Source organism: Bos indicus x Bos taurus, chromosome 13, assembly GCF_003369695.1.
Source record: "Bos indicus x Bos taurus breed Angus x Brahman F1 hybrid chromosome 13, Bos_hybrid_MaternalHap_v2.0, whole genome shotgun sequence".
NCBI classification, from domain to species: Eukaryota; Metazoa; Chordata; class Mammalia; order Artiodactyla; family Bovidae; genus Bos; species Bos indicus x Bos taurus.
The window spans coordinates 29,604,506-29,627,377 of record NC_040088.1 but is presented as its reverse complement, the minus strand read 5'-3'; the positions used below and the strand labels follow the sequence as shown (position 1 = coordinate 29,627,377).

The 22,872-nt window shown below is 60.6% G+C and overlaps 2 protein-coding genes across 12 annotated transcripts; one reads left to right on the top strand and one right to left on the bottom strand.

The window, feature by feature from the left end:
- The first annotated feature begins 142 nt into the window (after nt 1–142).
- Nucleotides 143–6,215, top strand: RGS19 (regulator of G protein signaling 19). Of its 5 annotated transcripts, XM_027559232.1 has the most exons (7): nt 154–246; nt 688–825; nt 3,352–3,458; nt 3,667–3,788; nt 4,943–5,017; nt 5,096–5,348; nt 5,421–6,215. In XM_027559232.1, exons 3-7 carry the CDS (start codon nt 3,429–3,431, stop codon nt 5,610–5,612), a joined length of 672 nt encoding a protein of 223 aa, XP_027415033.1. In that variant the 5' UTR covers nt 154–246; nt 688–825; nt 3,352–3,428; the 3' UTR covers nt 5,613–6,215. The 5 variants fall into 5 exon arrangements, with proteins under 5 accessions (XP_027415036.1, XP_027415033.1, XP_027415038.1 ...); XM_027559235.1 differs by lacking the exon at nt 688–825 and having other exon boundaries at nt 143–246; XM_027559233.1 differs by lacking the exons at nt 154–246; nt 688–825 and adding an exon at nt 2,457–2,884.
- An 804-nt stretch (nt 6,216–7,019) lies between these two features.
- TCEA2 (transcription elongation factor A2) lies at nt 7,020–14,452 on the bottom strand. 7 transcript variants are annotated; one of them, XM_027559241.1, is made up of 10 exons: nt 14,244–14,452; nt 11,384–11,446; nt 10,969–11,074; nt 10,159–10,249; nt 9,003–9,148; nt 8,734–8,790; nt 8,253–8,407; nt 8,038–8,181; nt 7,393–7,464; nt 7,020–7,217 (listed from the first exon to the last, which is right to left on the bottom strand). In XM_027559241.1, exons 1-10 carry the CDS (start codon nt 14,313–14,315, stop codon nt 7,209–7,211), a joined length of 915 nt encoding a protein of 304 aa, XP_027415042.1. In that variant the 5' UTR covers nt 14,316–14,452; the 3' UTR covers nt 7,020–7,208. The 7 variants fall into 7 exon arrangements, with proteins under 7 accessions (XP_027415042.1, XP_027415041.1, XP_027415044.1 ...); XM_027559240.1 differs by having other exon boundaries at nt 8,038–8,184; nt 14,244–14,450; XM_027559243.1 differs by having other exon boundaries at nt 9,003–9,133; nt 14,244–14,450.
- Between the last annotated feature and the right edge of the window lie 8,420 nt (nt 14,453–22,872).

The window sequence follows — 22,872 nt, the reverse complement described above, 5'->3', positions numbered from 1 at the left end:
AGGCGCCGCGCAGAAGCGCGCGGAGCGGTGGGGAGGGGGCGGGTGGGGCGCGGAGCCGGCAGAGCTCGGGGCGGGGCGGGCCGGGCCGGGCACCTCCCCGCGCGAGGAAGTCCCGGCCCCGCGCTTTGGGGAAGTGCGGCCGAGGCGCCTGCGCACTGAAGCCTGCGCCCTCTCCCCGACGATCCGGCCGGACCTCGGAACGCGCGGGCCGGCGGCTGAGGCGCGAGCGGCTCGGGAGCGCGGCCGGTGAGTGCGCGCGCGCGGCGCCCAGGACGGCGGCCCTGCCCCTCCGGCCCGGGGCCCGTGGGCTGTGCGGGGCGGGAGCTTCGGAAACCAGCGCCCAGATCCGCGCCCCAAGGACTCCCGCCGCGGGGTCCACGTGGACCCTGGGCCGCGGCGGGACTGGATGCAGTCCCCGCGCGTGGGGGAGGGGGCGTTGCAAGCGGGTTCCCCTTTTTCTGCAGCTCAAAGCCTGGGGAAGTGATTGCTCAAAGTGGGGGGGGGGCCGGAAGAACCCAGGTTTCCGCGTCTCCCGTCCCCCCTTCAGCCTGGTGGGGAGGGGCCGAGGCGGGACACCCGTACTGCCCCCGCCCCCACCCCGCTGGATCTGGCAGCCAGTCATCCCCGCCAGTCGGAGGGGAGGCGCTGCGCCCCCGGCCCGAGCTGATCGGGGGCTCCTGGCGCCAGCCTCGCTCCAGAACGCGCAGGAGGACCTCCTGCCGTCTGACTTGAGTCCTGCTGCTGCAGTGCACGCCCCTTCGGCAGCCAGGGTGGGGCCCAGAGCGACCTGGCCCCTCCCGCCCCCACCTCGCCTTTGGGTCGCTGGTGAGTGGGGCGCGTGGCGAGTTCCTTGAGGGTAGGGTGGGGGCGTCAGAGGCCGGAGAAAGGGGCAGACTTCTCCAGGCCAGACCCTATTAGCCGAGAGAGGGAGAGAGAGAAGTGGGTTGCCCCTGCCATCGCAGAGGTGGGCTGGGGCGAGGGTCACCAGGGCTAGGAAAACTGGTCTGCCTTGGAGCCGCTAGGCTGGGACTTCCCTACCAGCCCAGTGGTGGAGGGGCGGGGGCGAAGCAGACAGGAAAGGTGCTGAGGAGGATGAGAAGAGAATGGAGCCCCTCTGGCAACCCCCCTCACAAAGGTTATGGCATTTTTTCCTGGGATTGTCACATTTTCTTATTCTTTTTTTGGACTGGGCGGGCTCGGGGACGTTCTTTTTCCTTCTGTGGAGCAGAGCAGCAGTTGCTCCCGAGGGAACCTCTGTCCCCAGAGGCCAGACTTACTGCCCGTCCAGCTTCTCCCATCCTAGACTTAGGGGCCAAAGCCTGGATGGGGCTGGGGAAGGAGAAGGAGCCCCCTTCCACATGCCCGGATGAGGGGCAGGAGCACTGATACTGATCCTGTAACCCCACCAGGAGAGAGAGCAGGTGCCCCAGAGGCATAAGTGGTCCCAGCCGGCCTGGGGATGGTGCAGGGAGCCAGGTCCAGGGGTGGGCGACAACGTCCAGGGCCTACAACCAGGGCAGAGGGGCGGCCTCTCCCTCTCTCTGCCACAAACTCAGCCCCCAGCACCTGGGCGCTGCACTCTCAGGCAGGTCCCCTCCTCCAGTTCAGAGCTGATTGGGAGAAGGCAGCCTAGGGAGTTTAATCTTCAGGGAGCTAGGGGGCGGTGGGGGGGAATTGGGGCCCTGCCCCCACTCACAGTGGGTGGAGATGCAGAGGAGGAAGAGCCGCTCTGCCTGGGGAAGTCACAGCCCGACTGGGGTACAGCTACCAGACCTCAGAGGTTGCCACACCCCTTCCTTTCCCTAGAAACTTGACCCCTGCGGGAAGGCAAGCTGTGGGGCTGCTGTTTCCCCATCTTGTCTGTTTGCTGGAAGCTTGAGGGTCCACCTTCCCATGATCCAGGGGAAACCAGGCCAAGACCCCATGGGCCCCTACACCTGGCCCCCAGATCTGGGTCAGGGCAGGGGCCTCTGCATGCTTAGACTGAAGACAGGGGTGCCCTCAGCGTGCATATCTCGGGCTGTCACCTCTGAGCACCAGCACCTGGCCAGGAGACGGGACGCTGGGGTTGCCCAGCCAGTGACCGCCCTGGGGCCCATCCTGCAACATCGTTTTCCTCTCCTGCCATCGCAGACCCCAAGAGGCCAACTGAACCAAACAGGCACTGAAAGGCCAAAGCTGAGGAATGGAAGCGGGGTGGGGGGGGGGGGGGCGGGGTGCAGCAGAGAGAATGTTCATTTAATGAGAAAATAAAGTGAAACCAAGTCGTGAGCCTCTCGCGGCGGGGTTTCAGAAGGTCCGCGCCCCAGACACGCCAGGGGCCGCCCCTGGGCCGGGGAAGGGGGCGGATGCCTCACCTGGGCCGAGGTGGGGGTGGGGTGAGGGCAGGTGGGAAGGCGTTCAAAACTGCCTCCTGGAGCCTGATTGGCCGCCCTCGGTCCCCGCGTTCCCAACAGGGGCCGCTCATCCGGGTGGGACTGGGCACCCCCGGCACGCCCGCACTGCGGAAGGGGAAGGTTCGCCCCGATGCCGCTCCGAGCGGAAGGGACCCCGCGGCTCCTACCCGCCCGGGAGCAAGACGCGCCACCACCCGCCTGCGGCAAGGCCTGGGGCCGCAGCGGTTTCCGCAGCCTGGGGGTGGGGAGGGGAAGGGAGGCTGGGAGACCCGGAGGTGCCAGTCGAAGGCTGGGTGCGGAGCGAAGGTTGGGTGCGGAGCCAGCGTCCGGGCTGAAAAGGCGGTGGTGCCTGGCGGCTCTCAGCCCTCTTCAGCCGTGCCTGCTGCACTGCCCGCACCTTCAGGACGTCCTGCCTCAGCCCCAAGTCCTACTCCCGTGCTCCGTGCCACAGGCCTGGTCTGCTCCCTCTGCGGAGTCCCTGGGAGCAGGTGGGAGTCCTCCAAGGCCCCGCAACCCTTCCCAACTCCTGGTGGGAAGCAGCCTCCCCACCTCTCACCACTCATCCCCTGGAAAACCTGGGATGGAGGGAGCTGGGATGGAGGTTCCAAATGTCTACCACCACCCCTGAGAGCCTCAGTCTCTGGGGGCCTGCAGCCCCCTGGGAGGGGCCAGGAGCCGGAAACCAAGAAAGAGGAACCCCTGCTTCCGGCTTTCAGGGAGTGAGCAGATGGGGGTGTCCCAGAACCTCCTGTGGAGATCTTGTCTGGGGTCTCCTCCTTCCTGATCCCCATCCCCTCACAACTGCGGTGTAGACTAGAGTGGGGGTTGGGCCTGGGCAGAGTAGTCTGAGGTGGGAGGCCGGGGAGGCAGGTAGGGAGAGACTCAGAATGCCTGGCAGGGTGCCAGCCAGGGCGGGTGTAAGGTTCTCAGTGAGAACCCCGGCCTCTCTTCTCAGACCCCCAGGCTGTGGTGACAGAAACAGGTGTCCTGGAACAGGCACCACGGAGCCCTGGCAACCTCCTCCACCCATCCATGCCCACCCCACCTGAGGCCGAGAAGCAGGTGGGCTGCCTCCACCCTGGCCTCCGCCCCTTGGGGGGTGGGGGGGCTAAGGGCATGACTAGGAGTTCAGAGACCCATGGACATCTGGGAGGTCACAAGGGTCATAGTCCTGGGAGGGAGCGTGGCGTCCAGTGGGCAGTTGGGGCTGGAAAGCGGGTGGTAACCATGGGCTCTGCCTGGAGGCTGAGGCAGCCCTGTCTTCCCCCAGCAAACAGGGCCAGAGGAGGCGGACCAGCCCCCCTCGATGTCCAGTCATGATGCGGCTCCCCCGGCTCCCCCCAGGCGAAACCCCTGCTGCTTGTGCTGGTGCTGCTGTTGCAGCTGCTCTTGGTACGTGGGCCTGGGGATGCTTGATAGGCCTGGTGGGGAGGGGGCGCTGAGCAGACCTAGGATCCAGGACCCTGCTCCTTAGTCCTTAGGAGGCTTTTGAGGCATCACCTCCAAGTAGGGTACCCCTGCCACCCACAGCACTTATCCAGGGGCTTGGTGACTAGTGGTCAGTGCAGGTGGTATCCACATGCAGGCACCTGGCGTGCATGTGCGTGTGTGTCTCTGCTGTAAGTTAGGGCGGTATGTGTGTCTGTCTTGTCTCTGTCTGTCTCTGTAAGCTCATCCAGACTGGCCCTGGGGACTAAAACAACAAGACAAAGCAGGTCCTACAGACAGCATCAGGTGGAGGGGCTTTGAGTGGAAACCTGGCCCCGGGACAGTCGGTGGGTGGGGGCAGGCACTGGGCCTCCAGGGGTGAACTAGTTTCTGAGCACATAGGGAACCTGTTGGGGGTTTTGTGGCTCAGAGGCATATGGCTCTTTACAGGTTTTCAGTCCTTGGCTGTTGAGTAGACAGTGCTGAGGGGACCCAAGTGGGGATCAGCCAACCAGTGAACAACTGAGACCTGAGCCCATGCCTGAAACAGAGAAACTGCCTGGGGTTAGGGATGGGAGGCCATGAACTGTTAGGACCCACTTAACCTTTGCCTGTAGGGACCAGGAGAGGAGTTTGGCATGGCATCTGAAAGGTGGGGTAAGGAGGGAACTGAGTTCTGTCCAAACCCTGAGTCTGAGATGTCCTTAGCCGTATCACTGACCCTGGTGAGAGGTCTGGCTGGAGGTGTGGACTTGGAAGCCATCACCGATGCTGCGCCCGGAGCTAAGGAGGGAAGCAGATCGCCTGGGGAGAGTCAGGGGTCAGACACACGGGCTGGGCCTTCACCACATCAGTGGGGTCTGTAGGAAAAAGCAGCGAGGGTCTAGGTCAGGCCAGGGAGGGAGGGAGGCAGACACCTGGGGCCTGTGAAGCCCCGAAGGCAAGAAGACGTCCCAGGGCGGGACCAAAGGCTGGGAAAGAAGCAGACCCACCTGCGACGGGTTCACCCGTGTGTTGAGAACCCCGAGGCCTCCTGCCCGTTCTAACACCTGTGTGTGGAGTGTCCTGCACGCATATGTGTGCCTGGAGGGCAGTGCCACCTTCCCCTCTGCCCATAGGAACGAAGAACGGAGGCGGGCCTGGCGAGCCTCCCGGGAGAGCAGGCTGCAGCCCCTCCCCAGTTGTGAAGTCTGGTGAGTCTGCCCCTGGGGCTCTGCGCGGGAGGGGGTGGAGCCTGACGAAGCCGGCTGATGCCCGGATGCCCTCCGCAGCGCCACGCCGACGCCGACGCCGACCCCGACCCCGGAAGAGGTGCGGAGCTGGGCCCAGTCCTTTGACAAGCTGATGCACAGCCCCGCGGGTCGCAGTGTATTCCGGGAGTTCCTGCGCACGGAGTACAGCGAGGAGAACATGCTCTTCTGGCTAGCCTGCGAGGAGCTCAAGGCCGAAGCCAACCAGCATGTGGTAGATGAGAAGGCCCGGCTCATCTACGAGGACTACGTGTCTATCCTGTCCCCCAAGGAGGTGCGCTGCGTCGGGCCCAGGGTGGGAGGGTAGGGGCGTCTCCGCGCCCCTGACCGTGGCCCCGTCCCGCAGGTGAGCCTGGACTCCCGGGTGCGGGAGGGCATCAACAAGAAGATGCAGGAGCCGTCGGCGCACACGTTCGATGACGCACAGCTGCAGATTTACACGCTGATGCACCGAGACTCCTACCCCCGCTTCCTCAGCTCCCCCGCCTACCGCGCCCTGCTGCTCCAGGGGGCCTCCCAGTCCTCCAGCGAGGCCTAGGCTGCCCACGTGGCCGCCCAGATGTGGGACGCCTCCCGCGGCAGAGACTCCTTTCACGGGAGCGCTTCAGCAGGTGTCAGGAACACCCACCGGGCCCAGCACCCCGGGGTGGTCCCAGGCAAGAGTGGCAGGTGCAGCGCCAGAGGCCCCTTGCCCACCTGGGGGACGCAGTGTACCAGGGTCCTGCTGAGAGGCAGGCGTGAGTGCCTCTGGACCCAGGCGACCTTTCTTGAATCAACCACCCCCTGCCTCTGGCCACGGAGTCCTCCTGCTGGGGTTCGCACGTGGGGAAAGGAGGTACCCTCCCTGGAAGCATCCTGGAGCCACAAACCTCACAGGGTCCCTGGGAAACCCTTTCGTGGACAGCAGGCCTTCTGTTTAGTTCTGTGATACAAGGAGACCTCTGCCTGGTGCCGTATGCACCCCGGGATTAGACTGAGGACCTCAGAACTAGGCTCAAGGCAGCAGGACCGGATTTCTCTTTTATATGGTCATTGAGTTTAAACCAGGAAATATGGCACTGTGTGTCTTATCAAAAAAAGAAAATGTTTTCATATTTAACTCCGCTCCTCTTACTCCCAAAATAGAATATTATTGAAGATATTTTTAAAGCAAAAGTCTTTCCTCTCTGAGAGGATGAGTTGTCTGGGACCCCCAGCAGGGGAGCAGCCCTGCCCAGTGCAGGGACCAGGTGCTCAGCCCTCCCCATTTGAGGGCCTGTGATCAGGCAAGTGCAGCCCCCAAGGCACCTTGCCATCAAAGCTGGCAACACAAGAGGTACTGGCCAGGTCCTCAGCAGGCAAGGTCCCTGGCAGGTATCAAAGATTGTCTCCAGAGGCCGGGGCAGGACACTGACGAGGTGACGTCTCTGAGAACCTGGGTGCCAGGCAGTGGCACCTATACTGTGTCAGAGGCCCCACAAGGCACAGGCTTGCCCCTCTGATCCCTGAATTTCCAGTTGGTAAGCAATTCAGAACTGCACCAGGGCCCAGGACCCTCATCAGGGGTCCACCCCCATCCACACTGCCTCCACAAGCAGTGGGGCAGGGGCATCCTGAAGGGTTGCAGGCAGGCACAGCTGTGGGCCCAGATTTCACCTCCCTGCATGATCCCTTGACCCTAAGCTGCAGTACCTGGAGAGATCCTGAGACCCTGGTCCTCTGTGCACCCAAGACCCCTCCCCCCATTCATGCTATGCATGCCCAGCCCTGCCCGGCCATGGGCACACACTGGCTCTTCCCTCCAGGGCTGTCCCACCAGGCCAAGCCTGTGTCACATGGCCCCAGGTGGACTGTTCCTACAGCAGCGGGTGGTGGGGGTGACAGACCAGAAGTGAGGGGATGGGGACCCAGCTTGAAGCCCAAGTTTGTGCGTGGCCCACCAGGACCAATGGCTAGGGACAAAACGGTGGCAAAAAGAAACATTTAATGATTTGAGGGGAAAGGTGCACTGCAGGTAGGACAGAGGGCAGGGTGTGCTGCCTTCTGAGGGCAGGTTTCCAAGAAGCTGTGTCTGTATCTGTCAGCAGAGGATGGGGAAAGGGCACTGGCCAGCACTGGCCATGGCCCAAGGCTGCAGGCACACGTGCACAAGGGCTCAGCAGAACTGCAAGAAACAGACAAGAGGCAGCATCCATGTGGCCTGCAGGACCCCAGAGGGCAGGAGGCAGGGCTATCCACCACCTTCACAGCTCCCAAGAGACTGGTCGGCATGGCCATCCCCGAATTCACACTTCAGACAACCACCTCCAAAGAACAGGACGGCCTGGGCTCACCCCTACCTTCCAGCGGTTCCCACACTCATTGCAGACAACGAAGGTGGTCATGGGCTCATCAGAGCTGCGGGTCTGCACCTGTGGGGAGGGTCGTGATGGCGGGGTACCCAGCCCCAGGACCTCAGTTACTGGCAGCTGGAGGGCCCTGGGAGCAGGACTTCCCTGGAGTCACAACCTGGGGAGCACCCCCTACATCTTCAGGCAGCACTGGCCTCATGACACCTTGGCCCTCTTGGATGACCTGGGCTGAGCCTACCCAGCGACCCCAACCTTGGAGCCACCCCAACTGCTTTCTGCTTACAGGGCCCCCTGACATCTCTTGGGGCCCCATCAGTGTCTACCTCCATGACTCAGTGTATTCCCACTGCCACTACCGGGCACCCATCCCCCTGCCAGCAGCAACACAGTTGGGCCAGGCCCCGCCAACTTTAGTGACTCAGAGCACACTATACCCACCACTGAAGGCTGCTTACTGGGGACCTTGGCAAGGAGGAGGCCTTAAGGGTGAAGGCAGCTTCCAGCCCCGTCAGAGGCTAAAGTCAGACCCGAACCTCAGCATCTCTCACACAGCGTACCCCATATGCGTCCATGCAAGTGGGACCCAGCTGTCAGCAAGGGCAGGGCAGGGCCCCAGAGGCAACCAGCGCTTACCTGCGTGTAGGTGCAGTTCTTCTTTCTGCACTTGCCACAGGTAAACAGGTCCGTCTGTGTGCCACCTGTGCGCGCCATCTGGTGCTCACGGATGGCCTCCTTGGTCATGGCCTTGCGGATCTCCTTCAGCTCATCGCTAGCCATCTCCTAGGGCGAGGGGCACATGCTTAGCCCGCAGCCCCCAGGGCAGCCCCCTGTGCCCCTGGTAGGCTCACCTCTGAGGTCATGACAGCAATCTGCTGGGGTGTGATGGCGCCACACAGCACCTTGCGCCGCAGGCCGGGGTTCTTGGCATCCTTCAGGTTGGAGAGGCGGCTCCGCACACGGTTCTTGTACTTCATGTCTGTGTTTCCCACATCCCGGAAGATACGTACGGGTGTTTAAGGACCTGTCCCAAAGCCAACGCCCTGCCCTCCAACCCGTCCCTGGGCTATTGGGGACCGTGTCAGAAAAGCCAGCAACACAGGGTCCTGACACTGACACATTCCTGGCTGAGGCCCAACTGCAGGCGCAGGGTCTGGGACCCAAGTCCACTGCAGGCGTGGTCAGACTCCATAGGGTCTAGGAGGGCCCCCGACTGCCCAACTCCCTGTTAAGGGGACCAAGCAGTGGCTGCCAAGGGAACTGGGCCTGGTTAACCCTGCAACCCCCAGAAACTGCAGCCCACCCAGCGCCCAGCCCCCATACAAAGGATATATTCTTCGATCTGGCCCGCCAGGCACTCGCAGTCTGCACCAATGGCCACGTGGTCATCTGTAAGAAAGAGCCCTGATAAGCTCTAAGAAAGAGCCCTGCCAGCTCTAACCCCCACACCTCAACCTGTGTGGGATCCCCACCCCCAAGGGCAGCAGCCACCAGCTGGATTCAGGCCTCTGCAGGCAGGCAGGGCCCAGGCCTGGGAATGGAGTGTGTGTCAGGAGCCAGGACCCTGAGGTGTGCTGGGTGGCCCCAACCCAAGCACTCACGGTCTGTCTGCAGAGCAGCGGTCAGCATCTCACGACACTTGGTTCGCACAGCGTCACAGGTGACTGGCACCGGGGGAAATGTGGTGATCCTTGGTGTCGAGGGCATCCTAGGCAGCTCTGGCCTCTTGCGGCTGGAGAGAGGCCCACTCGGGCCACATGCACCCCCATGAGATGCAGTCCCCAGAAAAGCCAACGTCACAGCCACGATGCCCCCAGACCTCGTCTGCTCCACTCTGACAGCAGCCCACAACCCTGCCCATCTGCAGTCAGCTCCAGTGTGTCCATGCAGTCCAGCCAGAGGCAGTGAGGCTCACTGAGTGGGGCACAATCCCAGACAGGGTCTCTGCCTCAGGGAGGCCTGGAACATGGGGCCACAGTGCCTGAAGCAGACTGCCAGGTCGGGGCTAGGGGTCATCCAAAACCTGGTACCACTACACAGGTAGCCCCACCCCTTGCAGGTCTGGGCACCCCCTGTATCCAGCCAGCCCTCCTCTCACACTCCTGGATCTCGTGACCCCATGATCTCCATGGAAGTCAGTGGAAGCAGGCAGCTTCCTGGAGGAAAAACAACATGTGCAGGTGGGCGGATGAGCCCACATCTCTACAAGGCCATGCCATGGATTCAGGGTCAGCTTTTCCTGGCCCTTGGCCACTGCTGCCCAGTGAAGTCAAGAGCACAGCTGCCTCTCAGCCACAGCCATCACCAGGGCGGCAGAGAGGCCTCACGGCTCCAGAACCTGCATCACGCCACAGGCTGGGGCATCCCCAGGGAAGGAGGGACCAGCATCAACAGACACCAGGCCAAGGGGGATATCCAGAGCTGGCCAGTGAGAACCACCCCTGGACTTGGCCTGGAGCTGGGGATGAGAGCAGCAGCCTCCCCCAGGCCTGCTCAGGGTGTGTGTCAGCTGTGTGCACCCAGGCAGACTCAGCCTCCCCTCAGATGCTCGGGGATGAAAAGACCCAGAGGAATCTCTAGGGGGTCAGTGTGCAGCAAGAGGCTAACCCCAGGGAGAGTCCCTTCCAAGGAGTGGGAAGAACCAATGTGTTTTAGGGACCTCAGCTCCCCCACCCCAGGGCTCCCAGAACTCAGCACCTTGGTCTGCCGAGAAAGCGGGGCCATGGAGGGGAGGCATGTGCCTTCTGGACGCGCTACCTGGGGTCCTGGGCCTCGGAGGCCTCCTTGGAGGACGACGTGGGCAGAGACCCGCCCCTCCTCCGCTCCCTGGCTTTGGCGTCTGAAGCATCTACAGGTGCCAGGAAAGAAGGAAGGGCTGGCCGGGAGAAGGCAGACCAGGAGGGCAGCGCAGGGCCAGCGAGGCGGGCAGACCACCACCAAGGCACCGCCCCAGCCCTCGGACCCTGCCTCCAACCCCAGCTTCCTGCTGAAGACCAGGGTCCTCTCTCCCCGGCCAATGAAGGTCCTGGAAAGGCCTCCTGAGTACAGAAACTCTCCATAGAGTGACAGTCCCCAGAGATGGAGCCCAGGACATGCAGCTCTCTTTCCTGAGGGTTTGGACAGAGCCCAGGAGGAGCTGGGAAGGTAGGGGCACCTCGGGGTCTGGTGGTGGCATCCCAGTCGCCCCACAGCCCCACTTCCTCTGAATGGCTGCAGACCACCCCCCATCCTCCTCTTAACCCCATGTCCTTCCTACCTGTTCCTCCTCCATCTCCCCTCCAAGCTCTCCTGCCTCAGGTCCGGGGCTGCCCCCTGGCTGCCCTGACACTTTTCCCCACGTGACCTCCCCCAGCTCCCCCTCAGGTTCCCCCTCCAGGGCTCAGAGCAGTCCCCCTCCACCTCTCCCCTCCCTCCTCATGGGGCCCCTCTCCTCCTGGTGCTTCCTAGACTGGTCACTCCCTGCTCCAGGACAGCACAGCTAGCACCCTACCCAATGCTGCCCAGCGAAGGGCCAGAGTCTTGGGTGCCCCTTGCCCCCGAACTCAGCCCAGGCTGCTTGACCCATACCCAGGAGCTTCTTCCAGGACTTGATGAGGGACTTGGCTAGTGTGACGACCTCCTCGTCCGAGCTCTGCTTCCGCAGGGCATTGACGGACATGCCAACACGGGTGGACTGCAAGGCAAGTGGCCAGGCTGGGGGCAGCGGGCAAACCCTCCCCACAGACCCATGGTGACTCCCACAGGGCAAGGCTGGGGACCAGTGAGGGGAGGGGGCACCGTTCCTGAGGGTGACCGTTCCATTTGCATGAGTCTCAGTGAGAAACACCGTCGGTTTCTCATGAATGCCCATTCCTATCTCATGGGGCAACAGAGAAAGGCAGGGACCGTTTCCTCAGGGGCAGGGATTCATGCCAACCGAAAGCAGGGCGGGGGCAGGAAGCCCCGCCAGGTGCTGGGAGCTGGGGGGCTCGTGGGGCCCTACCTGCAGCAGATGCAGTGTGACAGGCATGGCCTTCAGCTCCCGCAGCAGGTCCATGGCTCCCTCCTGGAAGAAGGGAGGACCCACGTAAATGACTCTCAACTCTCGGTGGGCGAGCCCACCTCATCCTACACATGAGGGTTGGGGGAACAAACACAGGCAGTGACAATTTGGAGACCCACCTGGGTCAGATGCCCCGGGAACGCAGGCATGATATAGGAAGCGGCTTTGCACTTAATCCCAACCCACCACCGCAGGGCCAACAGGGGAAAGGGCCACAGCTCTCCCTGGCAGGGGTGCCATACCAGGAAGAAACACAGCCCTGAGAAGTGCCCACTCCTGCCTGGTCCCATGTCCTCCACCCACGTAACTGGCAGCCTCTCCTCAGCGCCCCTTGCTGAGGCCAAGACCTCAGGGGCCTCTCCTCTCCTCACATCAACCCCCACACCCTACTCACTCCCTCCAGCTGTGTCACCTCGCCTGGCCCAACAGAGCCCTGTCTCCCTTCTCTGACCAGCACTCTCGCCCACGTCTGCTTCCTCCAGGGCGCGCGCACACACACACACACACACACACACACACACACACACACGAGCCACAGGACGCCACACAGACAGCTCCCTGGGGCCCTTCAGGACCTCTGGCCCTGCTCCTCCCACCACCAGCAACACACCTGCCCCCATCTCCTCGTAGAGCTCTGCTGAAACCACAGGTCTGTAGTGAGGGGGAGGCCTTGCACCACCCCACCGCTCTGGGCTTTGCCTTCCTCCACAGAAGCCTCAGGGAACCCACCAGTGAGGTTTCACGTGTGTGTGTCTGAGGACAAGGGGGAGGCAGCCACCCAAGGCAGCCTAGCTGTGGGAGAGGCACAACCTGCCCCTCCCCAAACTGGATGGCATCTCTGCTCAGGCTGCAGCCTCCCCCTCATCACCCTTGGCAAGTCCTGCCCCTCGGGCTGCAGAGTCCAGCCCTATGGTAAGCTCCTCACGGGACAAACGGTCACCAGAGACAAGGGCACAGCGCAACTTAGCAATCATCTTCCCCAAAATGGAGCCCCAGGCTGCAGGATACCAGCTTTCTGATGCCTCCGGAACAGGGAGGCATAAAACAGGATTCCCAGTCATGGCCCCCTACTCCCCAAGGGGCCTTGAAGGCACTGGGACCCACCAGAAGTCTCTGCCGGCTCTCACTCACCGGTCCATGGTGCCTCAAACCTCCTCACGCCCTTCCCAGTCTATACCTGTCCCCCCTCCTCATTTTCCCCTGGGCTTCCATCCACGCGGTGTTCCACCTAGGTATCCCCTCCCCTAGCCCTGCCTGGCCCCACTCAGTCCTCCGTGGGTCCCCTGACCCATCTCTGCCCCGACCTGGGGGGCATTTGTTTTGTCTCCTCTGGGGAAAGCAACTTTTTTCTCTTGGCATCTCTGGAAACAGCCATAGACGTTCCCACACCCCTGCTCTGGGCTGCCCACTGCCTCCCAGGGGTGTGAACATGGTGCAGGGTTTGGGGATGAGGCAGTGCTGTTGCTTGATGGATGAATGACAGCACGGGGACCAGCCCCCTCCACCGCCTGTGTGGAGAACCCTGTCCAAAGACCAACTCAACCATGCTCAGCCCAAAAGCCAGCCCCAAACCACCAGTGAAGGCACACAGCCCTGGGGTGGTTGGGCAGGCATCTTAAGCTCCAAGCTGAACCTCCCCCACAACTCCCACCACCACTCGCCCACCCCAGGAGCTGAGTCTGGGGAGAGAGCACGTTTTGTTTATTGAGCCTCTCTAGGAGCAGCAGGACCCCCTCCACCCCTCGAGGCAGGTACCACTGAGTAAAGATGCTTCCTGTGAGGGTACGCAGGTCACCTAGGCCCAAAACTGAGAGAGGCCTGGAACTGGAGGCCCAATTCTAGGCCCTCTGAGCCCCAGCTAAGTTTTTCCCAAAGATTCACTGTCCTAGGGACAACGGAGGACCAGCCCCACAGCGAGCATGGCTGGCTGGAGTCCGCAGCCCCGGGATTCCCAGGGCAGGCTCAGGGCCTCCAAGGGCTCTTTCCCGAGGTGCCTACGCATTTACCCACTCCCCAGGAGCTGCTGGCTGAGCCATGGCTATGGAAGGGAAAGAATTTATTAGGGCAACCTGGTTCTTGGGTGACTGAACAGACAAGGAAAAAAAAGGCCTTCCCACCCAAGAAAGCCCTCTGGCCGGCTGGCTGGAGAAATGAGACGTCGGGGCCGCCGCAGCCCCAGACCAGGCAGAGGTAGGGGAGGCGCCACAGCTCCAGGGAACAAGGGGTCCAATCTCACACTCCAAACTCTTGAAGGCGGAGAAAGGATGTGGGAGACCTAAGGTGGGACAGAGGGCTCTGAGTCGGGGTGGGCCTTGGCAGGGAGTTCTGGGGGACTCCGAGGATGCCTAGGATGGGCAGGAGGAAGGCCAAGGCGGCGGGCGGCCAGTCAGGGCTGTACAGGCCCGGACTTCAGCGAGGCCTGGAGGGGCGGGGCCGAGGAGGGTCTCCGCCAGCCCGGCCTCCCAAGGGGGTCTGGAGTGAGGGGTGGAAGCGGGCGAATCCCAGGCCTGCGGGGTCTCAGCCTGACAGTTGGGGTCTGAGTCCAAACCGGGTGGTTCCCGGGACAAGGTCCAGGTCGGATCGCGGCCTCTGCCGTGGGTGCGAGGTGAAGGGTAGGGCTGGCCCAGGATGGGGGTCTCGGCCTCTGGCGGGGGTCTCCCCGCGTCCTGAGAGTCTCTGCCAGGGCGGAGCCTCGTCCTGCCCTTCGAATGGTCACCGCGACCCTGACGGGGGCTCGGCAGGCTCGGCGGGGGCTCGGCGGGGCGGGGGTCCCGGGGTCCTGACGGCCCGCGCCCCTCACCGCGCTCTTCTTGGTCACCATCTTGTCCAGCCTCCGGGCGATCCGCGCTATCTCCTCCTCCTTGCCCATCATCGCCTTGGGGGCAGGGCCCCCAGTGCCCGCCGTGCCAGCCTCAGCCTCCCGGCCCGGACCCCGGCCCCGGCAGCCGCAGCCTCCCGCACCCTCCGCAGTAGACGCAGCCCCGCCACGGGCGGGAGACCCTCCGTTCAAACCCCCGGCCCCCGCGACGCCGCGCTGCATCTTGGGACATGTAGTTCCCGCTCCCGCCCACCCTGCAGGAGCCGGCCCCGCTCCCGACCACAACTCCCAGGAGCCAGGTAGGTGCGCAAGGCATCCTGGGAAGTGTAGTTCTGATGCGGGCCGCCGCCCAAGGCCTGAACACGCGCGGGCCGGTTAGTCGGAGGAGGGCGCTGCGGCAGCGCGGGACCCGGCCGTGAATAGGGGCCGCAGCGCCGAACGCTGCACTTTCCTCCGGACACCGCGCGGGGGCGACCCGAGTCCGACTGCAAGAGGCCGCTAAGGCACGCTGGGGTCGGTCCCCTCTCCCCACCCCTTGAGCCCTCCTTCGCCACCTTCTTCAGTCCAGGGGGCCGCTGCCCGACCCCAGTCCTGCGCGGAACCCCTGAGCGCTCTGGCCGGAATTGTGGTCTCGGGGACCCTGGAGGCCTCAGTCACTCAGTCACTTCAGTCGCTCAGTCCTGTCCGACTCTTTGCGACCCCATGGACTGCAGCACGGCAGGCCTCCCTGTCCATCACCAACTCCGGAAGTTTAGTCAAACTCATGTCCATTGAGTCGCTGATGCCATCCAACCATCTCATCCTCTGTCGTCTCCTTCCCCCGCCTTCAATCTTTCCCAGCATCAGTGTCTTTTCAAATCAGTCAGTTCTTTGCATCAGGTGGCCAAAGTATTGGAATTTCAGTTTCAGCATCAGTCCTTCCAATGAATATTCAGGACTGATTTCCTTTAGGATTGACTAGTTTGATCTCCTTGCAGTCAAAGGACTTCCAAGAGTCTTTTCCAACATCACAGTTCAAAAACATCAATTCTTCAGTGCTCAGCTTTCTTTAAAGTCCGACTCTCACATCCATACATCACTACTGGAAAAACCATAGCTTTGACTAGACGGACCTTTGTTGGCAAAGTAATGTCTCTGCTTTTTAATATGCTGTCTAGGTTGGTCCTAACTTCTTTCAAGGAGCAAGCGTCTTTTAATTTCATGGCTATAGTCATCATCTGCAATGATTTTGGAGCCCAAAAAACTAAAGTCTATCACTGTTTCCACTCTTTCCCCATCTATTTGCCATGAAGTGATAGAACCAGATGCCATGATCTTAAGTTTTCTGAATGTTGAGTTTTAAGCCAACTTTTTCACACTCTTTTTTCACTTTCATCAAGAGGCTCTTTAGTTCTTCACTTTCTGCCATAAGGGTGGTGTCATCTGCATATCTGAGGTTATTGACATTTCTCCCAGCAATCTACATTCCAGCTTGTGCTTCATCCAGCCCAGCATTTCTCATGATGCACTTTGCATATAAGTTAAATAAGCAGGGTGACAATATACAGCCTTGACGTACTCCTTTCCCTATTTGGAACCAGTCTGTTGTTCCATGTCCAGTTCTAACTGTTGCTTCCTGACCTGCATACAGATTTCTCAAGAGGCAGGTCAGGTGGTCTGGTGTTCCCATCTCTTTCAGAATTTTCCACAGTTTGTTGTGATCCACACAGTCAAAGGGTTTGGCATAATCAATGAAGCAGAAATAGATGTTTTATGGAACTCTCTTGCTTTTTTGATGATCCAGAGGATGTTGGCAATTTGATCTCTGGTTCCTCTACCTTTTCTAAATCCAGCTTGAACATCTGGAAGTTCACGGTTCACGAACTGGTGAAGCCTGGCTTGGAGAATTTTGAGCATTACTTTACTAGAGTGTGAGATGAGTGCAGTTGTGCAGTAGTTTGAGCATTCTTGATGTTGAAGCTGAAACTCCAATACTTTGGCCACCTGATGTGAAGAACTGACTCATTTGAAAAGACCCTGGTGCTGGGAAAGATTGAGGGCGGGAGGAGAAGGGGACGACAGAGGATGAGATGGTTGGATGGCATCAGCGACTCAATGGACATGAGTTTGAGTAAACTCTAGAATGTGGACAGGGAGGCCTGGCATGCTGCAGTTCATGGGATCATAGAGTCAGACACGACTGAGCGACTGAACTCAACTGAACTAAACTTGAGCATTCTTTGGCATTGCCTTTCTTTGGGATTGGAATGAAAACACCTTTTCCAGTCCTGTGGCCACTGCTGAGTTTTCCAAATTTGCTGGCATATTGAATGCAGCACTTTCACAGCATCATCTTTTAGGATTTGAAATAGCTCGACTGGAATTCCATCACCTCCACTAGCTTTGTTCATAGTGATGCTTCCTAAGGCCCACTTGACTTCACATTCCAGGATGTCTGGGTTAGGTGAGTGATCATACCATTGTGATTATCTGGGTTATGAAGATCTTTTTTGCATAGTTCTTCTGTGTATTCTTGCCACCTCTTCTTAATATCTGCTGCTTCTGTTAGGTCCATACCATTTCTATCCTTTATTGAGCCCAAATTTGCATGAAACGTTCCCTTGGTATTTCTAATTTTCTTGAAGAGATCTCTATTCTTTCCCATTCTATTGTTTTCCTGTATTTCTTTGCACTGATCACTGAGGAAGGCTTTCTTATTTCTCCTTGCTATTCTTTGGAACTCTGCATTCAAATGAGTATAACTTTTCTTTTCTCCTTTGCTTTTCGCTTCTCTTCCTTTCACAGCTATTTGTAAGGCCTCCTCAGACAGCCATTTTGCTTAATCCCCAGCACTTTATCCTGGTTTGTTCTGGGGAGAAATCAGATGGGGTCTAGCCTCGAGGCTGGCTCCCTAACAGTGATGGCCCAGACCCTGCCCCAACTGGCGCCTCCACTAAGGTTGAGTCGCTGTCTGGCATGGACCCTTCTTGACAGCACAGGTGATGCTTCTGAGAGGCCTTTCTTGATCCTCTCCTTCTGACTCTAGTGTTAGGGACCAGAAGCGGTTTGTTGGACATACATCTGCAGTGCTTTGCTGTATGCTGACCATATGGGTTGACACTCTCCCCCCTGTGCTCCAGGCTTGTCAGAAGCCATGGCTGAGCTCAGCATCTCCAGAGGCAGGGCCCTACCCACATCTTCAAGGTCCCTGGCACTTTCCTAACCCCATCCAGTGCCGGGGTTTGAGTGAGGGAGGCTTCCAATGTGTGGCTGGGTTGGACGTTTTAAGCCACAAAGACTCAAGCGTGACCTCTGAGCTGGTTAAGAAGGAAAAGCCTTGCCCCTTATCCCCCAGGGTGGATGGGGCCTGGAGGTTTTGTCCTCTGTCCTCAAATGGCAGAGGCACAGGCCTCCCAGCCAGCCCAGTGGACACTGAACATTGGGCACCCCAAGGAGGGCAGGGATTTGAGGGATTGGGGGCTGTATTACAGGGGTTTGGAGTTTGTCCCCCAGCCAGTGACCATATACAAGCTGCTAAAAGGGGCAGGGGTGACCACAAGTCAGGGGCCAACTAGGGGGATGGGGGAGATGGAAACAGGGCAGGTCTGTGAGCTGAGGAGGGAGACTGGGCCAGGTGGGAGGGAATAGGACAGGGTATCAACCTGGGAGTCAGAGACCATCCCCTGGCAGGAAAGAAACTCCATAGGAAAGCCTCCCAGTCGCCTCTGCATTGCTCTTCAAGGGATGCATACTGTCCCTTCAGTTATGAGTGAAGCCGTGAACATATCACAGCAGGGCCAGGACTGACCACAGCACAGACTAGAGCCCCTTCATGTCTCAGCCATTGTGCTGATGCCCCCAGCATCCTGACACAATCACTGCTGCCCTGAGCTGCACCAATAAAGAAGCGCTTGGGTTCTATATCCCACAGTTTAGAAAATAATTTTCTTTTAGTGTAATTGTTTCCATGTCAACCTGGGCTCTTACTTTGGGACAGGGAGGCAAGAGGGGGCTGTCAGCTGAGCACAAGGGCCCTGCCCTAGTCCGGAGGAAAACCCACCTCGGGCCCTCCTACTCCTCCCTCCGACAAGGACCACAGAGACAGCTCATGAGGAGCCAGGCATGGCTCAGAGGCTCTTGACTGAGGCCACCAAGGCTGCGGATGAACAGAGACCAAGACACCAGTGATCAGGAGGTGTGGGAGGAGGGAGGGTGATTGGGAAGAGTGGACAGGCAAGTGGGGGTGGGTGACAGGGGAGGTGGAGGCTTCCCGGCTGGACCTGGGGACTATAGCCCTTTGCCCCATGACGGGAGCCCTGAACACTGACAAGGTGCAGTCCCATATGGAAGCCACCACCACAGGGGGAGGAGTGTGACGCCATGCAGGGTCCAGGCCCGGTGACCTGTCTTGTGGCCTGCAGGCCCCAAGCAGAGGCCTCTGGGTGGCGGGAGTGAGCCACAGATGGCCTGTGGGCCAGGGCCCTCCACCCCCACCCCTGCCAGGCCAGGAGGTCCAATTGGTTCTGGCCACAGCCATGAAGCAGCCCAGGTGAGATTGTGGTTAGTCCTGGAGAGAGACCCTCATGTGTGGATTCTGGGGGTGAGTCCCACTCTGGCCAGGGCTCAAGCTGGAGTAGTAGTGACTGAATAACCCCCAAACCCCTGACTCTCCATCCTAGAAGTCCCTGGTCCTGTCATGAGTTCATGACCCCCAGAACCTTTCTCAGGACAGTCACCATCCACCCAAGACCCCTTGGACCCTACTGAATCTTGGGAACTTCCTCCTCCAAGGCATTTCCCCCAGCAAGCTGCCTGGGCCCCCAGATCCTCCCCACCCACCCCCCGCCAGAAAGCTGTGCCTGCAGGGTGACCTCAGGACTGTGAAGTGAACCTGGCTGTACCCACAGCAGGGTGCTCACTGGGGCTCCAGACCCCACATCCTTTTTGCTGTATCTGGGGTACTGGCACACAACCCAAGTCACACAAGGGTTGTGTCCCACCTTGCAGGGGTCTTCCACACTTGACCCCTTTATGGTGAGAGATTCATGGGTCTGCCCACAAGGGCCCTACTCCGTGGGGAGCCTGGCCTGTCCCGGGGGCTCTGTGGGCAGATGCAGCCCTGACAGTGGCCTGGAGACACCCCAACAACACTTCAAGGTCCATCCCACACAGACAGGCTGCACTATTGGCCCAGAGGCCTGTCCCTCCCCCATCCTCAGACCACGGAAACATCGGAAGCTCAGGCCATTTATTTTTCTATTTGTGTCCGCATGCTTGCCTGCCCAGAGCTGGCCATGACCCCCGCAGGTCGAATCCTGCTTCCCTTCTGGCTGGGGCAGGGGCCTCGGTGGGAAGCCCAGTGCTGCCAAACTCACATGGAGCCCCCTCCCCCTTCCCATGGCCACAGGGGTTGGGCAGGGAGATGTCGAAGTCCCAGAAACCCCCATTCCCTCTGCTGTGCTGTGGGCAATGCTTCCCTGACCCTGGTGCCCAGCTGTTTCCGCGCCTTATTCCATCAGGCCCTCTAGCCCAGCCGTGGGCCACAGGGCTCTGACCCCAGCCAGTCCCATTCAGGCCTCCCTCAGGTCCTGGCCTCTGAGCTCAGGCAGGGTGGTGACCAGGGACCAGGTCCAGCCCAAGTCCTCCATCCTGCATGCCAGTGCACATCTCATCTGGCCAGTGCTCTCTCTGGGCCTCAGTCTCCTGGTCTGCAGAATGGGAAGAAGTACCGCCCCCAGCAGCCTCTCCTGGAAAGTCCCAGCCCCGCCCAGGGATTGGCCCAGGCCCAGCTCCCTCCCCCAGAAGCAGCACTTTGGGGAGGCAGGAGGCACCCCCCAGAGGCCAGCAGCAGAGGCCCTGGCGGCCTGCTCCAGGCTCGCTCTAACAATGCGCTTCCCCCACACAATTCCCAGAAACACCGCCCTCCCTGCCCTGCCAGCCCGCCAGGCTGGCGGCCACTCCACCCTCCCCCTCCCCAGGGGCTCCAGCAGAAGCAGGGTCAGGGGCCCTGATGAAAGCAGGAGGTCTAACTCACAGGGGTCCCCAAGGCAGTGCCTCCCAGGGGTCCAGGCACACAGCCCTTCCCTGGTGGAGAGAAACAAAGGAAACTCCTTTAGGGGCAGCAGACCAGGGGGCCCAGGAGCCAGGCCCCATTCTCAGAGCGACCCCTGCCTTCTCTGCGGGTGGAGAGGTGGTGAGTACTTCCTTCTGCCTGCACTGGGCCACCTCCCTCCACACAGCAGCGTGGAGTGAAGAGCTAAATCCAGTCACGCTGCTCCTCTGCTCAAAACTCTCCCAAGCCCCCATGTCTTCTTCAGAGAAGAAAGCAAGACCCTCCAGACCTCCCACAGCCCTGGTCCCCTCTCCAGCACAAGCCTGCCCCAGGGCCTTTGCACATACTATTTTCTCTTCACAGAACACTCTTCCCCGTGTCCCTTCCTTGCTTTCACGTACTCTTCAGGGTTGGCTCCACGGTCCCCTCCTGAACGGATAGGCAGTGAGCACCCTGACACAGCCCCTCTCTCTCCTTCACAGCCTAGCACCCTGGATTCTGACTTTTTGTGGATTTGTTGATTTGTCTGTCACTCCTACAGAACAGAAGCTCCCCACAAGCAGCACTTGGGTCTGTTTTGTTCGCGGCTACACCTCTATCTCCTAAAACAGGGCCTGACCTATTCAGGTGGGTCAGTAGCCAATGGGTGGATGGATGGGTAACTCCTGAGCCTGAGAGAGAAGGGGCGGCTGGTCCCCAAGACACAGGCCTGCCTTCCAGCCCAGCTAGCAGTCACAATCGGTTGGACCATCAGAGCCACTTGTTACCAAAGCCAGGGCTTCAGTAGAAAAGAAGCACACAGTGGCAGTGCCCACCAGGCCCCGTGGGCCAGTGACCACCTGGAGGGCTTGGCTTTCCTTCCATGCTTCCCAGGGCAAATGAGGACTGTCAGCAGAGCCTGGCAGGAGAGAAGAGGGGCTGGGCCAGCCCAGAGCAGGGTAGTCATAGGGTGGGGGCTCAGGATACCCAAGTGCATCAATATACAACCCCCCAGCCAGGGCACACAGAGAGCCCATCTCTGTCCCACCAAGAGTCTCCAGGGAACCAGGGCACCACTCCTGTATCACCCAGGCCTGGGGCGCCAAGGTCTGAGCAAAGACGCCTTTCCAGCAGCTGCCTGAGCCCGGATTGACTGGCATGGGGGTGGAGCCAAGGGCAGAGCAATAGGCCTGGCAGGCTAGCTGTGCCGGACAACTGGACAGACAGAGTGTCTGGCGCCTGCTCAGCCAGGCTGGCCCTCCACTCTCTCCTCGCAGCTGTGGCCTTCCTTCCTGAGCTGGTGTTTCCTGGCTCCTCCCTACTGTTGCCATGGAAACTGAGAGCAGCCTGGGGGCTCCCCCTGACCCCCCCGCCTGGTTCCCACGGAGCCCCCGCTGAGCACCAAGAGAGGCCCACACAGAATGCAGGACACTGGAGGACAACCATGGCCACAATGCCCCAGGGCTCGCCCTGCTTGGGACCCCAGCTCCGATCCAACACAACGCCCCTGCCGGACCCTGACACCTGGGACATCCACAAAAGTGATCTAACATGACCGGCCACAGCCCATTTGCCCCGGTGAAGCCACCATCCCAGAGGGCTCCTCACACAGGCTACATTCGGTGCCCCCACCCCCAACTCACAAGTCCCCTTCAACCCAGAGAAGCCCCCCCACCCACCTGGTCCTGCTAGTCTGAAGCACTCAGGGGCAGACCCAAACCCTGCACCACAGCCCTGGGACCTGCAGGGGTGCCATTCTCCCACATGCCCCACAAGCACCCCCACGAGCACACTGACACCTAAGTTCCTAAACCACCCAGCTCTAACCAGGACTTCCAGGTCCCCACGACAGTGACAGTGGCAAATTGTGCCCTGACCCCTGCACTTCTGAGACACTGCCCTGTGAGTGTGAGCACCGCGCCAGGTCCCTTGCACCCCATGGCCCTCTGCACACCAGGACTGAGAGCAGGAAGGTATGGGCTGGACAAGCCAGCCACCTCAAGCCTGAGCTCCAGCGTCCCCCAGGATTAGGCCTGCTGCTAGGCGAGTCATGCATGCACATGGGGAGTGTGCCCACTTGATTCTAGGCCATCGGGTGGCTTCCCCACCCCCATCCAGCCTTTGGGGCAGCTTCAAGGACAAACAGGAGGATCTGGGCCAGGCCTGAGCCCCAGTCTCCAGGACCACAAGGCAGGGCCTGAACTGGGTGGCCTGGCTCCAAAGCCCAGGAGTCAGGAGACCAGAGACCTTTCCACCTGGACCCGTAACTGATGGCGACCCTGCTCCCGCCCTCTAGGAGAAGGGTAGTTCTGCCTCTAGGGACTCAGTAATTGGTCCCAGCCCCGCTACTGCTCCTGCAGCAAGCCAGGCCTGGGTGGCTAGGAGCCTATGAGGTCTATGCCCCGGGCAGTGCCTGGGAGGTCTGCCACCCCCAGAGCCCAGCAAATCTCCCACTCAGAGGCACTGAGGGGATTACCCAGAATCCCTTGCAGGCTTTGCCCAGAGCCTAGGGGTCCAGTCCAGGCTGAGAGAGGGAGTGGGTGGAGGGCCAGGAAGGCAGTGGCCACTGGACGCCCAGGCCAGCCCCCGCTCACAGAATAA